We start from the raw sequence: 19,810 nt of genomic DNA, 5'->3' as shown, positions 1-19,810 counted from the left end.
CTTGTGAGTGAGTGCTGGACTTTCTCTGTGTGCTATATTAATATATATATTAAATCTGATGAAGGATCATGCCTGCCCCACATCGATAAATGCAGACAGCATATGCTGTTGGCATTTATTATTGCACAAGCATTGGCGGCTAATCGGCCGCTAGCAGGGGGTGTCAATCATCCTGATCGTATCCAATCGGGATGATTGCTGCCTGCCACCTCAGAGGTGGCAGACGAGTTAAAGGGACACAACCCACATTTTTTCTTTCATGATTCAGATAGAGCATAAAATTTTAAGCAACTTTCTAATGTATTCCTATTATCAAAATGTCTTCATTCTCTTGCTATCTTTATTTGAAATGCAAGAATGTAAGTTTAGATGCCGGCCCATTTTTGGTTAGCAACCTGGGTTGTTTTTGCTGATTGGTGGATAAATTCATCCACCAATAAAAAAGTGCTGATGTCTGAACCAAAAAACTTAGATGCCTTCTTTTTCAAATAAAGATAGCAAGAGAACGAAGAAAAATTGATAATAGGAGTAAATTAGAAAGTTGCTTAAAATTGCTTCTCTTTCTGACTCACAAAAGAAAAAAAATTGGGTTCAGTGTCCCTTTAAGGTGCAGCGGTCTTAAGACCGCTGCTTCTTAACTCTTGTTTCCGGCGAGCCAAAAGGCTCGCAGGGAAACTGCAGCATATGCTGCATAATAAATCGACCCCATAGGCTGATTTCTAACTCCTTGAAGGCCACCTCTTATCTCAGTGCATTTTATTAGCTTTTCACAGCCAAAACAGTGCTAGTTCATGCGGCTATATAGATAGCATTGTGCTTACTCCTGTGGAGTTACCTATGAGTCAGCACTGATTGGCGTCCATCAAGTCAGTAACAACGCCCACGGTTAAGAATTGCTTGGTGGGGGGAAAGTGCATGTGCAAAAGAAACCGTGGGCATTGTTACTGACTTGATGGACGCCAAAGGGGGCATGCTAGGATTGGTTAAACGTTAATTCTTCATTATAACCAATAAAAGCCGGGGCTTTGCGGGCGTAGGAACAGCAGAGGGTATAAAAAAATAAAAGTAGTTGGTTTTTCAAAAATATGCGATTTAGAAGATATTGATGAATGAAAGTTACCCTATTTTGCTTTCTCCTTACAAATCACGTTAAGCAGATCAGGTAACTTTACAATCACTTTAATCTTTTTGTAGTATTTTGGTATTGAAATATTTTTTTTATTTTTTTTAAGATTACTTTGATGGACACGTGCCACACAAAATACTTCCTGTATATACCACTAAAGATCCTGCTTTAGTTCCAAGACTGTCTGGTTGCTTGATGAACAAGCAAATGGACGACATAACCTGTACACAAACTTCAGAATATGGAGGTAAGAATTTCATGTTACTACAGCTATAACCTAGATTTGTACATCAGAACTGTTATTCATGTGCAGGTTTCATATGACTGATGTGAGGGTTACTAGCAATAGAATAATATGTACAGCGCCAATAAAGGCTGAGGGATAAATATAAGCACTAAAAAATAGGTGTAGGACTACCAGGGCTAAAATGATAGTTTAATACAAAATGGTAGGTAAAAACAATGGTATAGGTAAAAAGTGGCCAGGGATATAATGACAGATCCCTATAATAAAAGGCTCAAAATTACGTTAATTACTTAACAGTTAAGATCATGGATCCATGAGTTATATGGTGAGAAAATAATATAAACTCCACGTATGGACATAAATAAACAAGTGTGCAAAGTGATTTACAGCATAGGTGAGCAATAAACACACAAGTGTAATAATAAAAATATAAACAGTGTATAAATATACAAGATTAAAAAACAACCCAAAAGTAGCTGAACAGTTCTGCTGATAGCACTGCAGTGCAAAAAATAATCACAAATAAGTGAATACAAATGAGTGAAAAATGTGAAAAAATGGGATGGGGTGACACAGTAATGTGAAAAAATGAAATGGGTCAAGAATCCAGTGAAAAAACGAAAAATAAAATAAAATAAAAAATAAAAATGATGTTCAACAAATGTTAATGAAGATCAAAAAATGTGTTTTGTAATCCAAATAAATAAACAGTTGAATTGAAAATAAAGTCACAAGAAAGAACCTTGGATCCTGAGGGTGAAAGTTCCCAGGTGAATCCTGACAGCGGTCAGCTGCTTATCCAATATCCTAGAAATGTCCCTGTAAAAAAAGGATGAACATAGCGTAACAAGTCCTTAAAATAGTGAAAATCTTAAAATGGTGCTTACCAATAGGTCTACGCGTTTTGGCCCTAAAAAAGGCCTTTATCAAGACTGCTGAATTGGTAAGCTAAGAGGCTTTAAATAACAGTATCACTTAAGTGACCGGATGTAGCTCTAAGGTGAACTTCCGGTTTCGCCATAGGATGAAAAAAGTTTTAAACATGTATAAAATATGTCACTCAGAGATAGTATTGTCCTATATTTTATTCCTAGAATATATATATTTGATTAAAGGTCGCCACTTAAATTAATTGCTTAGATGTCATTAAGCTCAGTGTATCTGAGCACCCATAATCGTGATGTCACTTCCGGTTCACGGGGATAAACTTTATAGATGATCTTATATTTTTAATGGCCTCAAATAGTGAACTTGAGTTAGAAGATGTAATTTATAGATGTGTTATTAAATTTTGAGGCTTGATCGAACTATACTTTTGTGGTGATGATTTTGCAGGGATTTGATTGGTCGTGACATCACGGCCCAGATTCTATGATCCTATTGGTGTTAGAAAAAAGGTGTGTGGGTAATAGCCCTCCTGATTGGGTATTGGACGCTGAGATGTCAATTGGCTTTTTAGCAAAGGGGACAGATTGTTTAAATGACAAAAGAAAGTAAATAATAAAGATACCAATTTCATAAAAAGAACAGCTTTAAAATAGTTAGAGATATGTTTCATCAGAGGTGATTTATATGCCTTCTCCAGTGTGTATGTATATGATTATGAGTCATCTCATAAATCATATACCATAAGGAGATATAATTGCTAAAAAGCCAATTGACATCTCAGCGTCCAATACCCAATCAGGAGGGCTATTACCCACATCTAAGCAATTAATTTAAGTGGCGACCTTTAATCAAATATATATATTCTAGGAATAAAATATAGGACAATACTATCTCTGAGTGACATATTTTATACATGTTTAAAACTTTTTTCATCCTATGGCGAAACCGGAAGTTCACCTTAGAGCTACATCCGGTCACTTAAGTGATACTGTTATTTAAAGCCTCTTAGCTTACCAATTCAGCAGTCTTGATAAAGGCCTTTTTTAGGGCCGAAACGCGTAGACCTATTGGTAAGCACCATTTTAAGATTTTCACTATTTTAAGGACTTATTACGCTATGTTCATCCTTTTTTTACAGGGACATTTCTAGGATATTGGATAAGCAGCTGACCGCTGTCAGGATTCACCTGGGAACTTTCACCCTCAGGATCCAAGGTTCTTTCTTGTGACTTTATTTTCAATTCAACTGTTTATTTATTTGGATTACAAAACACATTTTTTGATCTTCATTAACATTTGTTGAACATCATTTTTATTTTTTATTTTATTTTTCGTTTTTTCACTGGATTCTTCACCCATTTCATTTTTTCATTTTTTCACATTACTGTGTCACCCCATCCCATTTTTTCACCATTTTTCACATTTTTCACTCATTTGTATTCACTTATTTGTGATTATTTTTTGCACTGCAGTGCTATCAGCAGAACTGTTCAGCTACTTTTGGGTTGTTTTTTAATCTTGTATATTTATACACTGTTTATATTTTTATTATTACACTTGTGTGTTTATTGCTCACCTATGCTGTAAATCACTTTGCACACTTGTTTATTTATGTCCATACGTGGAGTTTATATTATTTTCTCACCATATAACTCATGGATCCATGATCTTAACTGTTAAGTAATTAACGTAATTTTGAGCCTTTTATTATAGGGATCTGTCATTATATCCCTGGCCACTTTTTACCTATACCATTGTTTTTACCTACCATTTTGTATTAAACTATCATTTTAGCCCTGGTAGTCCTACACCTATTTTTTAGTGCTTATATTTATCCCTCAGCCTTTATTGGTGCTGTACATATTATTCTATTGCTAGTTCTTTCCTTTGGGGGTTGGTTAGGCCCTCTATTTGTACTTAGCTTAGGGATTGTCTTAGCGCTTGGCCACTACACCATATTTCTATTGATGTGAGGGTTACAGCACTCAGGAATGAGAATGTTTTAATAGTAATAATTTTATTGCAAAATAGCCCTGAGACTGATGGATACAGATATTTTTGAGACTTTTTTGAATCTTTCAGTAATAGGGTGGTTAGGATCTGGGTGGCCATATGTAAGGGTCCCAGGGATCTGGGTGGCCATATGTAAGGGTCCCAGGGATCTGGGTGGCCATATGTAAGGGTCCCAGGGATCTGGGTGGCCATATGTAAGGGTCCCAGGGATCTGGGTGGCCATATGTAAGGGTCCCAGGGATCTGGGTGGCCATATGTAAGGGTCCCAGGGATCTGGGTGGCCAAATGTAAGGGTCCCAGGGATCTGGGTGACCAAATGTAAGGGTCCCAGGGATCTGGGTGGCCAAATGTAAGGGTCCCAGGGATCTGGGTGGCCAAATGTAAGGGTCCCAGGGATCTGGGTGGCCAAATGTAAGGGTCCCAGGGATCTGGGTGGCCAAATGTAAGGGTCCCAGGGATCTGGGTGGCCAAATGTAAGGGTCCCAGGGATCTGGGTGGCCATATGTAAGGGTCCCAGGGATCTGGGTGGCCATATGTAAGGGTCCCAGGGATCTGGGTGGCCATATGTAAGGGTCCCAGGGATCTGGGTGGCCATATGTAAGGGTCCCAGGGATCTGGGTGGCCATATGTAAGGGTCCCAGGGATCTGGGTGGCCATATGTAAGGGTCCTAGGTATCTGGGCGGCCATATTTAAGGGTCCCAGGGGTCTGGTGTGGCCATATGTAAGGGTCCCAGGGGTCTGGGTGGCCATATTTAAGGGTCCCAGGGGTATGGGTAGCCATATGTAAGGGTCCCAGGGGTATGGGTAGCCATATGTAAGGGTCCCAGGGGTCTGGGTAGCCATATGTAAGGGTCCCAGGGGTCTGGGTGGCCATATGTAAGGGTCCCAGGGGTCTGGGTGGCCATATGTAAGGGTCCCAGGGGTCTGGGTAGCCATATGTAGGGGTCCCAGGGGTCTGGGTAGCCATATGTAGGGGTCCCAGGGGTCTGGGTAGCCATATGTAAGGGTCCCAGGGGTCTGGGTGGCCATATGTAAGGGTCCCAGGGGTACATATTTCATACAGTAACTAAGTGCAGTCTGTGGATTCAGCAATACAGTTCCCAGAGATGTATGTTCTGTACATTTCATGATTAGTAAAATATGTCACTTAAATACTAATAACTTTTACAAGAAACATTTTTGCAAATAAAAGTATAAAAAAAATAAAATAAGGGGGGGTTTATTTGAATTCCCAAATTTAAAGGGACATTAAATTGCTGAGTGCAACTACAGCAGTGGCTACTCACCATGGTATTTTTTTCCTCCTGTGCCAACAGCTTTTATTTTAACTCATTACCGGTGCTGCCTGGTGAAGCACCATATTGTCATACTGGGCACCGCCATCTTGGAACTCACGTATTATTGCATTTATTGACAGAACAATTATGATGGCGGGTGTTTGATAAATGTACCTTGCACCTTAGCTAATCTGGTACAATAGAGTTTTGCCGTTTTATGACACAGTTTAAAAGTTATGAAACTAATAATAAAACAAAATAAATCTCTGGAATAATAAACTATAGCAGCCCCTGTGCGCACTAAACTGAAGTGCACAATACGGCTTTTTAAGAAGACTACAAAATCACTGTTCTGTGAATGAGCAACACTTCTGTCCCAGGGTGCAAGAGTGCTTATCTTTCAAGATGGCGCCCGGCCCCTGCATGAAGATAAAGAGCTTCACTATCCAGCTCCAGTAAATGGTTAAATAAGACATCCACTATACAGAGTTATAGCCATAGAAGGATAAACAATAAGATGGTAAATAGTAACCCTGCTACGGTAATTGTGCCCACCAGTTACACGTCCCTTTTAAATGCTAATGTGAAGCAAGTGTCAGATTACAAGGGTGTGTGTAATACTGTTTAATTGGGCTAGATCCAGTAGCAATTTGGATAGGACGTAATGTTCAAAAACAGATAATCTATCCTTTTGGCAATCTGATTATTTTAGTATGGCACTCTTAACTGGAGATTTTCCAGATTTATGGGGAGATTGAGGGATGAGGCTAGGGGGAGGAGAAGAGTGGACTTATTATATATATATTTTTATTATGTGTTTTTTTGTTCTATCTCCCCCCTTCCCTTCCTACTGTATATTGTTTTAAGCCTACTTTGTTAGTATAATATCTCTAGTGTTTTTTTTTTTTTGAGTGTTGTAAGAAGTATTACATAATTCAGAAACTATCTAGATATATACTTATTTTTATTGAAAAAAAAGGAAAAACAATAACATAGCGAAATAGTTGAAAATATGTTGGGTTTGATTTTTTTGTTATGTTGTATTTTCTTACATAGCCCTGTGTGGCGCAAGCTATGAACCTTGTATATCTTTCACTCTGTTATTGAATAAATAAATATATTAAAAAAAAATAAAGATGGAAAATGGTAACCCTGCTACGGTAATTGTGCCCCCCAGTTGCACATCCCTTTTAAATGCTAATGTGAAGCAAGTGTCAGATTACAAGGGTGTGTGTAATACCGTTTAATTGGGGTAGAACCTGTACACAAACTTCAGAATATGGCGGTAAGAATTTCATGTTACTACAGCTATAACCTACATTTCTACATCAGAACTGTTATTCATGTGCAGGTTTCATATGCCTGATGTGAGGGTTACAGCACTCAGAAATGAGAATGTTTTAATAGTAATAATTTTATTGCAAAATAGCCCGTGGGACTGATGGATACAGATATTTTTGAGACTTTTTTGAATCTTTCAGTAATAGGGTGGTTAGGATCTGGGTGGCCATATTTAAGGGTCCCAGGGATCTGGGTGACCAAATGTAAGGGTCCCAGAGATCTGTGTGGCCATATGTAAGGGTCCCAGAGATCTGTGTGGCCATATGTAAGGGTCCCAGAGATCTGTGTGGCCATATGTAAGGGTCCCAGAGATCTGTGTGGCCATATGTAAGGGTCCCAGGGATCTGTGTGGCCATATGTAAGGGTCCCAGGGATCTGGGTGGCCATATGTAAGGGTCCCAGGGATCTGTGTGGCCATATGTGAGGGTCCCAGGGATCTGGATGGCCATATGTAAGGGTCCCAGGGATCTAGGTGGCCATATGTGAGGGTCCCAGGGATCTGGGTGGCCATATGTAAGGGTCCCAGGGATCTGGGTGGCCATATGTAAGGGTCCCAGGGATCTGGGTGGCCATATGTAAGGGTCCCAGGGATCTGGGTGGCCATATGTAAGGGTCCCAGGGATCTGGGTGGCCATATGTAAGGGTCCCAGGGATCTGGGTGGCCATATGTAAGGGTCCCAGGGATCTGGGTGGCCATATGTAAGGGTCCCAGGGATCTGGGTGGCCATATGTAAGGGTCCCAGGGATCTGGGTGGCCATATGTAAGGGTCCCAGGGATCTGGGTGGCCATATGTAAGGGTCCCAGGGATCTGGGTGGCCATATGTAAGGGTCCCAGGGATCTGGGTGGCCATATGTAAGGGTCCCAGGGATCTGGGTGGCCATATGTAAGGGTCCCAGGGATCTGGGTGGCCATATGTAAGGGTCCCAGGGATCTGGGTGGCCATATGTAAGGGTCCCAGGGATCTGGGTGGCCATATGTAAGGGTCCCAGGGATCTGGGTGGCCATATGTAAGGGTCCCAGGGATCTGGGTGGCCATATGTAAGGGTCCCAGGGATCTGGGTGGCCATATGTAAGGGTCCCAGGGATCTGGGTGGCCATATGTAAGGGTCCCAGGGATCTGGGTGGCCATATGTAAGGGTCCCAGGGATCTGGGTGGCCATATGTAAGGGTCCCAGGGATCTGGGTGGCCATATGTAAGGGTCCCAGGGATCTGGGTGGCCATATGTAAGGGTCCCAGGGATCTGGGTGGCCATATGTAAGGGTCCCAGGGATCTGGGTGGCCATATGTAAGGGTCCCAGGGATCTGGGTGGCCATATGTAAGGCTCCCAGGGATCTGGGTGGCCATATGTAAGGGTCCCAGGGATCTGGGTGGCCATATGTAAGGGTCCCAGGGATCTGGGTGGCCATATGTAAGGGTCCCAGGGATCTGGGTGGCCATATGTAAGGGTCCCAGGGATCTGGGTGGCCATATGTAAGGGTCCCAGGGATCTGGGTGGCCATATGTAAGGGTCCCAGGGGTCTGGGAGGCCATATGTAAGGGTCCCAGGGGTCTGGGAGGCCATATGTAAGGGTCCCAGGGGTCTGGGAGGCCATATGTAAGGGTCCCAGGGGTCTGGGAGGCCATATGTAAGGGTCCCAGGGGTCTGGGAGGCCATATGTAAGGGTCCCAGGGGTATGGGAGGCCATATGTAAGGGTCCCAGGGGTCTGGGAGGCCATATGTAAGGGTCCCAGGGGTCTGGGTGGCCATATGTAAGGGTCCCAGGGATCTGGGTGGCCATATGTAAGGGTCCCAGGGATCTGGGTGGCCATATGTAAGGGTCCCAGGGATCTGGGTGGCCATATGTAAGGGTCCCAGGGATCTGGGTGGCCATATGTAAGGGTCCCAGGGATCTGGGTGGCCATATGTAAGGGTCCCAGGGATCTGGGTGGCCATATGTAAGGGTCCCAGGGATCTGGGTGGCCATATGTAAGGGTCCCAGGGATCTGGGTGGCCATATGTAAGGGTCCCAGGGATCTGGGTGGCCATATGTAAGGGTCCCAGGGATCTGGGTGGCCATATGTAAGGGTCCCAGGGATCTGGGTGGCCATATGTAAGGGTCCCAGGGATCTGGGTGGCCATATGTAAGGGTCCCAGGGATCTGGGTGGCCATATGTAAGGGTCCCAGGGGTCTGGGAGGCCATATGTAAGGGTCCCAGGAGTCTGGGAGGCCATATGTAAGGGTCCCAGGGGTCTGGGAGGCCATATGTAAGGGTCCCAGGGGTCTGGGAGGCCATATGTAAGGGTCCCAGGGGTCTGGGAGGCCATATGTAAGGGTCCCAGGGGTCTGGGAGGCCATATGTAAGGGTCCCAGGGGTCTGGGAGGCCATATGTAAGGGTCCCAGGGGTCTGGGAGGCCATATGTAAGGGTCCCAGGGGTCTGGGAGGCCATATGTAAGGGTCCCAGGGGTCTGGTGTGGCCATATGTAAGGGTCCCAGGTATCTGGGTGGCCATATGTAAGGGTCCCAGGGGTCTGGGAGGCCATATGTTAGGGTCCCAGGGGTCTGGTGTGGCTATATGTAAGGGTCCTATGGAGGTAAGAATTTCATGTTACTACAGCTATAACCTAGATTTGTACATCAGAACTGTTATTCATGTGCAGGTTTCATATGACTGATGTGAGGGTTACAGCACTCAGAAATGAGAATGTTTTAATAGTAATAATTTTATTGCAAAATAGCCCTGAGACTGATGGATACAGATATTTTTGAGACTTTTTGAATCTTTTAGTAATAGGGTGGTTAGGATCTGGGTGGCCAAATGTTAGGGTCCCATGTATCTGGGTGGCCAAATGTAAGGGTCCCAGAGATCTGTGTGGCCATATGTAAGGGTCCCAGAGATCTGTGTGGCCTTATGTAAGGGTCCCAGGGATCTGGGTGGCCATATGTAAGGGTCCCAGGGGTCTGGGAGGCCATATGTAAGGGTCCCAGGGGTCTGGGAGGCCATATGTAAGGGTCCCAGGGATCTTTGTGGCCATATGTAAGGGTCCCAGGGATCTGTGTGGCCATATGTAAGGGTCCCAGGGATCTGTGTGGCCATATGTAAGGGTCCCAGGGATCTGGGTGGCCATATGTAAGGGTCCCAGGGGTATGGGTAGCCATATCTAAGGGTCCCAGGGGTCTGAGAGGCCATATGTAAGGGTTTCAGGGATCTGGGTGGCCATATGCAAGGGTCCCAGGGATCTGAGTGGCCATATGTAAGGGTCCCAGGGATCTGGGTGGCCATATGTAAGGGTCCGGGGGTCTGGGTGGCCATATTTAAGGGTCCCAGGGGTCTGGTGTGGCCATATGTAAGGGTCCCAGGGATCTGGGTGGCCATATGTAAGGGTCCCAGGGTTCTGGGTGGCCATATGTAAGGGTCCCAGGGATCGGGGTGGCCATATGTAAGAGTCCCAGGGTGGCCATATGTAAGGGTCCCAGGGATCTGGGTGGCCATATGTAAGTGTCCCAGGGATCTGGGTGGCCATATGTAAGGGTCCCAGGTATCTAGGTGGCCATATTTAAGGGTCCCAGGGGTCTGGTGTGGCCATATGTAACGGTCCCAGGTATCTGGGTGGCCATATGTAAGGGTCCCAGGTATCTGGGTGGCCATATGTAAGGGTCCCAGGGGTATGGGTAGCCATATGTAAGGGTCCCAGAGGTATGGGTAGCCATATATAAGGGTCCCAGGGATCTGGGTGGCAATATGTAAGGGTCCCAGGGATCTGGGTGGCCATATGTAAGGGTCCGGGGTCTGGGTGGCCATATTTAAGGGTCCCAGGGGTCTGGTGTGGCCATATGTAAGGGTCCCAGGGATATGGGTAGCCATATGTAAGGGTCCCAGGGGTATGGGTAGCCATATGTAAGGGTCCGGGGTATGGGTAGCCATATGTAAGGGTCTGGTGTGGCCATATGTAAGGGTCCCAGGGGTACATATTTCATACAGTAACTAAGTGCAGTCTGTGGATTCAGCAATACAGTTCCCAGAGATGTATGTTCTGTACATTTCATGATTAGTAAAATATGTCACTTAAATACTAATAACTTTTACAAGAAACATTTTTGCAAATAAAAGTGTAAAAAAAATAAGGGGGGTTTATTTGAATTCCCAAATTTAAAGGGACATTAAATTGCTGAGTGCAACTACAGCAGTGGCTACTCACCATGGTATTTTTTTCCTCCTGTGCCAGCAGCTTTTATTTTAACTCATTACCGGTGCTGCCTGGTGAAGCACCATATTGTCATACTGGGCACCGCCATCTTGGAACTCACGTATTATTACATTTATTGACAGAACAATTATGATGGCGGGTGTTTGATAAATGTACCTTGCACCTTAGCTAATCTGGTACAATAGAGTTTTGCCGTTTTATGACACAGTTTAAAAGTTATGAAACTAATAATAAAACAAAATAAATCTCTGGAATAATAAACTATAGCAGCCCCTGTGCGCACTAAACTGAAGTGCACAATACGGCTTTTTAAGAAGACTACAAAATCACTGTTCTGTGAATGAGCAACACTTCTGTCCCAGGGTGCAAGAGTGCTTATCTTTCAAGATGGCGCCCGGCCCCTGCATGAAGATAAAGAGCTTCACTATCCAGCTCCAGTAAATGGTTAAATAAGATATCCACTATACAGAGTTATAGCCATAGAAGGATAAACAATAAGATGGTAAATAGTAACCCTGCTACGGTAATTGTGCCCACCAGTTACACGTCCCTTTTAAATGCTAATGTGAAGCAAGTGTCAGATTACAAGGGTGTGTGTAATACCGTTTAATTGGGGTAGATCCAGTAGCAATTTGGATAGGACGTAATGTCATATTGAAGGCTTGGAAATCCAAACATAGTCCTATGATTAAAGAATTTACTAATAAAATAATGATACAAATACATTTAGAACAGTTTAATGTAAATATATCACAGGAGAAAAGAGTGGCTTCTTTTTTTCAGAAATGGCTTAAAGTGATTTTGACTTTCCCAATTAGAGTTCAAAAACAGATAATCTATCCTTTTAGGCAATCTGATTATTTTAGTATGGCACTCTTAACTGGAGATTTTCCAGATTTATGGGGAGATTGAGGGATGAGGCTAAGGGGAGGAGAAGAATGGACTTATTATATATATATTTTTATTATGGTTTTTTTTTTTGTTCTATCTCCCCCCTTCCCTTCCTACTGTATATTATTTTAAGCCTCCTTTGTTAGTATAATATCTCTAGTGTTTTTTTTTTTGGAGTGTTGTAAGAAGTATTACATAATTCAGAAACTATCTAAATATATACTTATTTTTATTGAAAAAAAAGGAAAAACAATAACATAGCGAAATAGTTGAAAATATGTTGGGTTTGATTTTTTGTTATGTTGTATTTTCTTACATAGCCCTGTGTGGCGCAAGCTATGAACCTTGTATATCTTTCACTCTGTTATTGAATAAATAAATAAAAAAAAAATAAAGATGGAAAATGGTAACCCTGCTACGGTAATTGTGCCCTCCAGTTACACATCCCTTTTAAATGCTAATGTGATGCAAGTGTCAGATTACAAGGGTGTGTTTAATACCGTTTAATTGGGGTAGATCCAGTAGCCATGGGGGGGGGGGGGGGCAAGTGCTTCCTGTACAGCCGAACCTTTTTCTGCTTGTGCTCTCCCCATTCAATCAGAGCTGAACCACATGATACCTTAAACTTCCTCCAACCTATAAATGTTGACCTTTTTTAATTAGAATCTTATTGAGCCATGCTGTTTTGAGCGGCAGACTTTTCAGTGCCTGATGACATAGTAATGTTAACAACCGCTCATCACTTGATAACTCCCCCACTGGGTAGTGCTCGTAAGACTGGAGTAACGGCCAAAACTCCCAACTTGTAGTGAAAAATGTGCAAAGTCCGCAGCACTATGAAGAATGCTACATTTATTCAAACATATGAACAGATAGGTATGTGACGTTTCTGGATCACAGGCCCTTAATCATGCCTATTGTAATGTTAAAGGCGCATGAAAGTCAGAATTACACTTCTATGATTCAGACAGAGCATTCATTTTTAAAAAACGTATCAATTTTCTTCTACTATGAATTTTTATTTGTTCTTCTGGTATACTTTGTTAAAAAGCATACCTAGATAGGCTCAAGTGCAGCTGTTTCAATATTTCTTGAGATGACATAGTTCTAAACTTGTATTCTGACTTCTTGAAAATCTATAGAGTTCATTTATGGTGTCTGTGTGCAGCTTGAATCAAATATTTTAATATATCTAGGCAATACAATAGTTTCTTTTTACGTTAACAAGAGCCAAAAGCTATTACTAACTTCTACAAATTGGTTTGTCATTTCCATGTTACAGACAGCGATGATGGGAAACCTCCATCTGTCACCCGGTGTAATAAAGGAACAGACCCGTATGTGCATGATCACATGAAGACTGAGGACAAAATTCCTATAAATACTGCGGAAGGTAAGTTATAAATACTAAGAAACCTGCAGTAATGGTGGCTACAGGCTCAGACACTGAAATCTGTACATTCACGTGCACAGACATCCGATCACAAAATAAAAATATCAAGAGACTGAGATCAGGTCGCAATTGTTGTAACATATCTCAAATGTGCCTAGAAACGGGGTCACAGCTGTATTATATGAAAATAATGTTATTAAAAAAATAATAGTGTAGACCAGTGCTTGACAAACACGTGTGGCAGGGAGCCACTGGCACCACTGGTTTAGAGTTTCCAAGACACCTTGGGAGGATCTGTATAGGTTGAACTCGATGGACTTCCGTCGTCTTTCAACCTCATCTACTATTTTACATGGCGTTTCCTGTTCCTCTATACAAAGTATATGTTAAAACGTCTTGGGAATATGGCGACTCACTATAATGTCATTTAATTTAGTATTGTCACTTACAGAGCTCCTCGAGGAAAATTCAGACGTGTTATTAAATGTGAAGGTGGAAGATGAGGAAGAGAATAGTGATGAAATCACAAGTTTGAATGCGGATTTAGATGATAATCAATGTACCGGTGAGTACCTATTTGAGAATTACTGGGTGTTCAATTAAAGGGATACGAAACCCAATTTTTTTCTCTCATGATTCAGATAGAGCAGCAAGTTTAAGCAACTTTCTAATTTACTCCTATTATATTTTTTTCTTCTTCTCTTGGTATCTTTATTTGAAAAGCAGGAATGTAAGCTTAGGAAACAGCCCTTTTTTGTATGCAAAACACAGGTGAGTGTGTGTGGTTCAGCAAACTGGGTAGCACTTGCTGTGATTGGTGGTTAAATGTAGCCAGGTTCTGAACCAAAAACGACTCCTAAGTTTGCATTCCTGCTTTTCAAATAAAGATACAAAGAGAACAAAGAATATTTGATAATAGGAGTACTTTGGAAAGTTGCTTAAAAATGCTGCTCTATCTGAATCCTGAATAAGAAAAAAATTGGGTTTCATATCCCTTTAAGATTTCTTGGTCTTCGCTCAGCATTTGCTTTAGTTTAGTAGTTTGCACAGTGTTCAGGTGAATTAAATTGTTATAATAAAGTCACAAGTGGGCTAAAAGAGGCTACGCTCTGGGTACTTACCATTCCATAGGACAGGGCTTGACAAATTCGTTTAACACGTAGGAGGCAGACGAAAAAGTTAGGAGAATGTTTCAGGCACATGAGAAAAAGAGGGAAAATTACACACGTTATAGAAACAGAAGTGCATTTGCACAGATATTTGTGTGTTTCACATTTAGACAAATAAATCCAGTGCCAGAAATAGCCAAGAAGCGTCTTTGTTTTGCCAAACAATAACCATAGCTCTGAGGACGCGGTAATCATTCTAGCATAAATCGTGATTGCACTCACGCATCCGCGTTCACTGTCAAAGCCGCTTGTAATCTGGCCCAAAAGAATAGGTAAAAGTCAAGAAAAAGTTATACTAAAGGACTGACGAGAAAATGAAGTAGTTTGCACAGGAAAGGAGGGAGCATTTACGGGGAAGAAGTGAACTCTGGTTGCCCGTAACTAGCTGGTAATTGTGATCTGTTCTATCGATCTGCTGGTTATAATAAATGTAATCTGTTAGTAATTGTGATCTGTTCTATCGATCTGCTGGTTATAATAAATGTAATCTGTTAGTAATTGTGATCTGTTCTATCGATCTGCTGGTTATAATAAATGTAATCTGTAATCTAACAGTTAGTAATTGTTTAAACAGATGAAGACAAATCTGATATGTTAACATTTGAAATAAGAAAAGATATGTACTCAAGGAGTCGCACGCAATCTCCAGAACATGACATATGTGACAGTAGCAGCACAGGTGAGTGTCAGTTTATAATGTGCCTGAGGTCACAGTGAGGGATGTGTGTCACAGGTGATTGTGTGTAATAGCTCTGAGGGATGTGAGTCACAGGTGAGTGTGTGTGATAGCTCTGGGGGATGTGTGTTACAGGTGAGTGTGTGTAATAGCTCTGAGGGATGTGTGTCACAGGTGAGTGTGTGTGATAGCTCTGGGGGATGTGTGTTACAGGTGAGTGTGTGTCATAGCTCTGGAGATGTGTGTCACAGGTGAGTGTGTGTCATAGCTCTGAGGGATGTGTGTCACAGGTGAGTGTGTGTCATAGCTTTGAGGGATGTGTGTCACAGGTGAGTGTGTGTCATAGCTCTGAGGGATGTGTGTCACAGGTGAGTGTGTGTGATAGCTCTGGGGGATGTGTGTCACAGGTGAGTGTGTGTGTAATAGCTCTGAGGGATGTGTGTCACAGGTGAGTGTGTGTGATAGCTCTGGAGATGTGTGTCACAGGTGAGTGTGTGTGTGGGTAATAGCTCTGGAGGATGTGTGTCACAGGTGAGTGTGTGTGTGGGTAATAGCTCTGGAGGATGTGTGTCACAGGTGAGTGTGTGTGGGTAATAGCTCTAGGGGATGTGTGTCACAGGTGAGTGTGTGTGATAGCTCTGGGGGATGTGTGTCACAGGTGAGTGTGTATAATAGCTCTGAGGGATGTGTGTCATGGATGAGTGTGTTTGTAATAGCTCTGAGGGATGTGTGTCACAGGTGAGTGTGTGTGTAATAGCTCTGGGGGATGTGTGTCATAGGTGAGTGTGTGTGTGTGTGTGATAGCTCTGGGGGATGTGTGTCACAAGTAAGTGTGTGTGTAATAGCTTTGGGGGATGTGTGTCATAGGTGAGTGAGTGTGATAGCTCTGGGGGATGTGTGTTACAAGTGAGTGTGTGTGTGTAATAGCTCTGGGGGATGTGTGTCACAAGTAAGTGTGTGTGTAATAGCTTTGGGGGATGTGTGTTACAAGTGAGTGTGTGTGTAATAGCTTTGGGGGATGTGTGTCAAAAGTGAGTGTGTGTGATAGCTCTGAGGGATATGTGTCACAGGTGAGTGTGTGTGTGTAATAGCTCTGGGGATGTGTGTCACAAGTGAGTGTGTGTGTGTAATAGCTCTGGGGATGTGTGTCACAAGTGAGTGTGAGTGTGTGTGTGTGTGTGTAATAGCTCTAGGGCACTGGTTTTCAAATCCGTCTGTAAGCCTCCCTAACAGGCCACATTTTGAGGATATCTGAACTGGAGCACAAGTGAAACAATTAGCTGATTAGTAAACATAGTTACTTTACCTGCTCTCATACAAGGTAATCCAGAAAACCTGGACTGTTGGGGAGGCCTGAGGGCAGTTTTGAAAACCAGTGCTCTAGGGGATGTGTGTCACAGGTGAGTGTGTGTGATGACTCTAGAGAATGCTAGAAACAGGTGAGTGTAGACTTCCAGCATGTCTGACAGACGTTGCTTGTAGTTCAATATGTGCACGCAGATAAATTTCTTGAGTAGGAGTTCAGTAAAAATTGAACTTTTGACATTTGATACTATTATGGCTTCCTCTCTCTTGTTGTTGCACTTCTTTTTAAGGTGGGCATGCAATGTGTATTCTTATTGTACTTATTTTGAACAGATTTATTAATTACCATAAATACTTTTGCAGGAGATATTTCAGAAGATTGTCAGAAGACCAATCATACAACAAGCAAAAGTATTAAGACATCTTTTACTGTTATGGCCACAGAATTTGCAGAGACTCACGTAGACCAGATTTGTCATAAACAAGCCAAGGTGAAAGGAACACGGAACTCCAAAACAATGAGTTATAATTCCAGTACTTTAATATGCTCTGTATGTGGGAAATGTTTTAATCACAGCTCAAAATTTACTACACACCAAGTAGAACAAACAGTTGCGTGTTCTGCATGTAGCAAATATTTTATTGGAAAAACAGATTTTTTAAAGCAAAAGAGAAGTGACAAAACAGACCGACCTTTTGCCTGCTCTGAATGTGAGAAATGTTTTTCTAAAAACTCACAACTTGTTCTACATATGAGAAAGCATACCGGGGAAAAACCATTTTCTTGTTCTGAATGTGGGAAATGTTTTGCTAAAAACTCAGTTCTTGCTATGCATAAAAGAACGCACACTGCAGAGAAACCCTTTTCTTGTTTGGATTGTGGGAAATGTTTTGCTAGGAATTCAGATCTTGTCAAACATACCAGAGTTCACACTGGTCTGAAACCATTTGCTTGTGCGAATTGTGGAAAATGTTTCAGTAGTAACTCCAATCTTGCGAGACATCAACTTATACACACAGGAGAAAAGCCGTTTGAATGTCCTATATGTGGAAAATGTTTTGGTAGAAACTCAGAACTTGTTTTACATAAAAGAATGCACACGGGAGAAAAACCGTATTCATGCTCACAGTGTGAGAAATGCTTTAGTAATAGTTCAAATCTTGCTAAACATCAGTCAATGCATACAGGTGAAAAACCGTTCTCATGTTCTGAATGTGGCAAATGCTTTGCTAGAAATTCAGATCTTGGCCAACATATGAGAACTCACACGGGCGAGAAACCATATGCTTGTGCTGTGTGCGGCAAGTGTTTTGCAAGAAACTCTGATCTGTTTAAACATAAGAGAATTCACACGGGAGAGAGACCCTTTGTGTGTTCGGTTTGTGGGAAATGTTTTAGTCGAAAATCCATTCTGGTTTTGCACAGAAAAACACACACAAAAGAAAATACGACTGCATGAAATTCTAAACTTGTTGTATAGAATGAAGGGGAAATATCCTTGAATGATCTTCATGTGAAAATTTTTCTTTATGTTATAAAATTGAAATAACATTTTCTTGAATTGCAAAATGTTTTGTAACTTATGTAAGTCCTGTTTTCAAGTAGTATCTGAAATGAAAATATTTTCTGTATGCTGAAGTAAAAAAAAAAAAATCTGAGATTATTGGATGTGAAAGTACACAAGGGAGAGATCATGTGCAGATATTAAACTCATTGGTTGTACCTTGTTAGACATAAGGTAATTTATATTAATTGCATATAACAATCTTTATTTCATAAGATGGTGTGAGTCTGCAAGTCTTTACATTTGGGATTCAACACCTGGCCACTAGGAGGAATCAAATATATCTAACACACCATGAGGTTTTAACCCCTCCCACTTCCCTGTACCTCACAGTCTTATCTTAGCCTCCACTGGAGAATGTGAAGAATTGAGGTTCTCCATTTTTTTTCTCTTGAAGGGGTTTATTTGTCTTAGGACTTGTCCCTTAGCCTCCTCCTGATTTTTGGCTTTGTCATTGTACTCCCTAAGGAAAATACTCTGCTGTTTTATACAGCACTGGGTGGGCTCTCTAATGGAGGCCAAAAAGCTGCAATGGGGTAAGTACTGTAAAGCTGTTGTCAGGTAAGTATATTCACTGACACAGGCTATTGGTAGGTACATTTTAAATGTATATCATAGCCAGAGGACACTCTTAACAGGTAAACACAGATGGATTGTTTGTACAGGGGTTGTATGTTGTGCACATAATTGTATTGTATATCACTTTTAGCTGCTTTGACAGACAAGTGGTTATATTTTGAACAAGTATAGAGTGGCAAAATTTTATTTATAGTTTTTCCTAACGCTCTTAGATGTGATGTGGAACGCAACTCGGGCAGCACAAACGTTACCCCAAAGTTTTCCCCGCTACACTGCAGAGTCAGACGCTAGCCTCCTCACTCTCAGTTGGCGGAAGCCATTTTACAGTTTGTAGTGTGTTTTTTTCAGCTCTGGATAAAGTGATCGCTAGGAGGAGCTAGGTACTAAAAACGGGGGATTTGTTTTTACTATATGTTCAGCATTATATGTGTATAATTTTTCGGTGTATTTGTCAATTACACTTCTTTCACACAGTTGCACTTATCACTACATCCGGTTATTTCTTCAGGAATAACTTTAACAGCTTTATTATTCTGTCAGTGTCCTCTGCATACAGAACTACCATTCTGTTGTTTGTGTAATAAAAACTATTATTTTGTCTTTTGCTACATTTATCAGTTTATATTGTAACATAAAAACAAGAAGGCTCTCCAATGGCACAGTATATCATGTAAAAGTCTCCTACTCAAAGAGCCAATAACTCTTGCACCATAGAAATATACTCACAAGTCTAATGCACTAACAAATAGTGCAGACACCACACCACACGCTGGTTATGTCGGAGCCCCCCAGCTGGCTCCCTCCGGTAGTCAGATGTACAGGTCCAGAGATGGATTACTCAGTTAAAGGGACAGTCTAGTCAAAATTAAACTTTAATAATTCAGATAGGAAATGCAATTTTAAACAACTTTATAATTCACTTTTATCATCAAATTTGCTATGTTCTTTTGGCATTCTTTGTTGAAAAGCTAAACCTAGGTAGCTCATATGCTAATTTCTAAGCCCTTGAAGGCCACCCCTTATTTCAATGCATTTGGCTGTTTTTCACAGCTAGAGGGCATTAGTTCATGTGTGCCATACAGATAACATTGTGACCACGCCCATGGTTTTACAAATGAGAGGGCGCTGATTGGATAAATGCAAGTCT

At 41.8% G+C, this 19,810-nt stretch overlaps 1 protein-coding gene across 1 annotated transcript in view; it reads left to right on the top strand.

Moving 5' to 3' along the window:
• LOC128667213 (gastrula zinc finger protein XlCGF28.1-like) overlaps positions 1 to 19,262 on the top strand; it is a 28,213-nt gene extending 8,951 nt beyond the window's left edge. The window contains exons 2-6 of the mRNA XM_053722152.1: positions 1,233 to 1,373; positions 13,259 to 13,369; positions 13,821 to 13,934; positions 15,113 to 15,217; positions 16,883 to 19,262. Of these exons, the coding sequence (XP_053578127.1) occupies positions 1,322 to 1,373; positions 13,259 to 13,369; positions 13,821 to 13,934; positions 15,113 to 15,217; positions 16,883 to 17,979 (1,479 nt within the window). The 5' untranslated portion in view covers positions 1,233 to 1,321 and the 3' untranslated portion in view covers positions 17,980 to 19,262. The remainder of the gene's footprint in view (positions 1 to 1,232; positions 1,374 to 13,258; positions 13,370 to 13,820; positions 13,935 to 15,112; positions 15,218 to 16,882) is intronic.
• The last annotated feature ends 548 nt before the right edge of the window (positions 19,263 to 19,810 follow it).

This window comes from Bombina bombina, chromosome 7 (assembly GCF_027579735.1).
Source record: "Bombina bombina isolate aBomBom1 chromosome 7, aBomBom1.pri, whole genome shotgun sequence".
Classification (NCBI taxonomy): Eukaryota; Metazoa; Chordata; class Amphibia; order Anura; family Bombinatoridae; genus Bombina; species Bombina bombina.
Note: the sequence above shows the minus strand (reverse complement) of the source record. Positions and strands in the feature narration are given on the sequence as shown.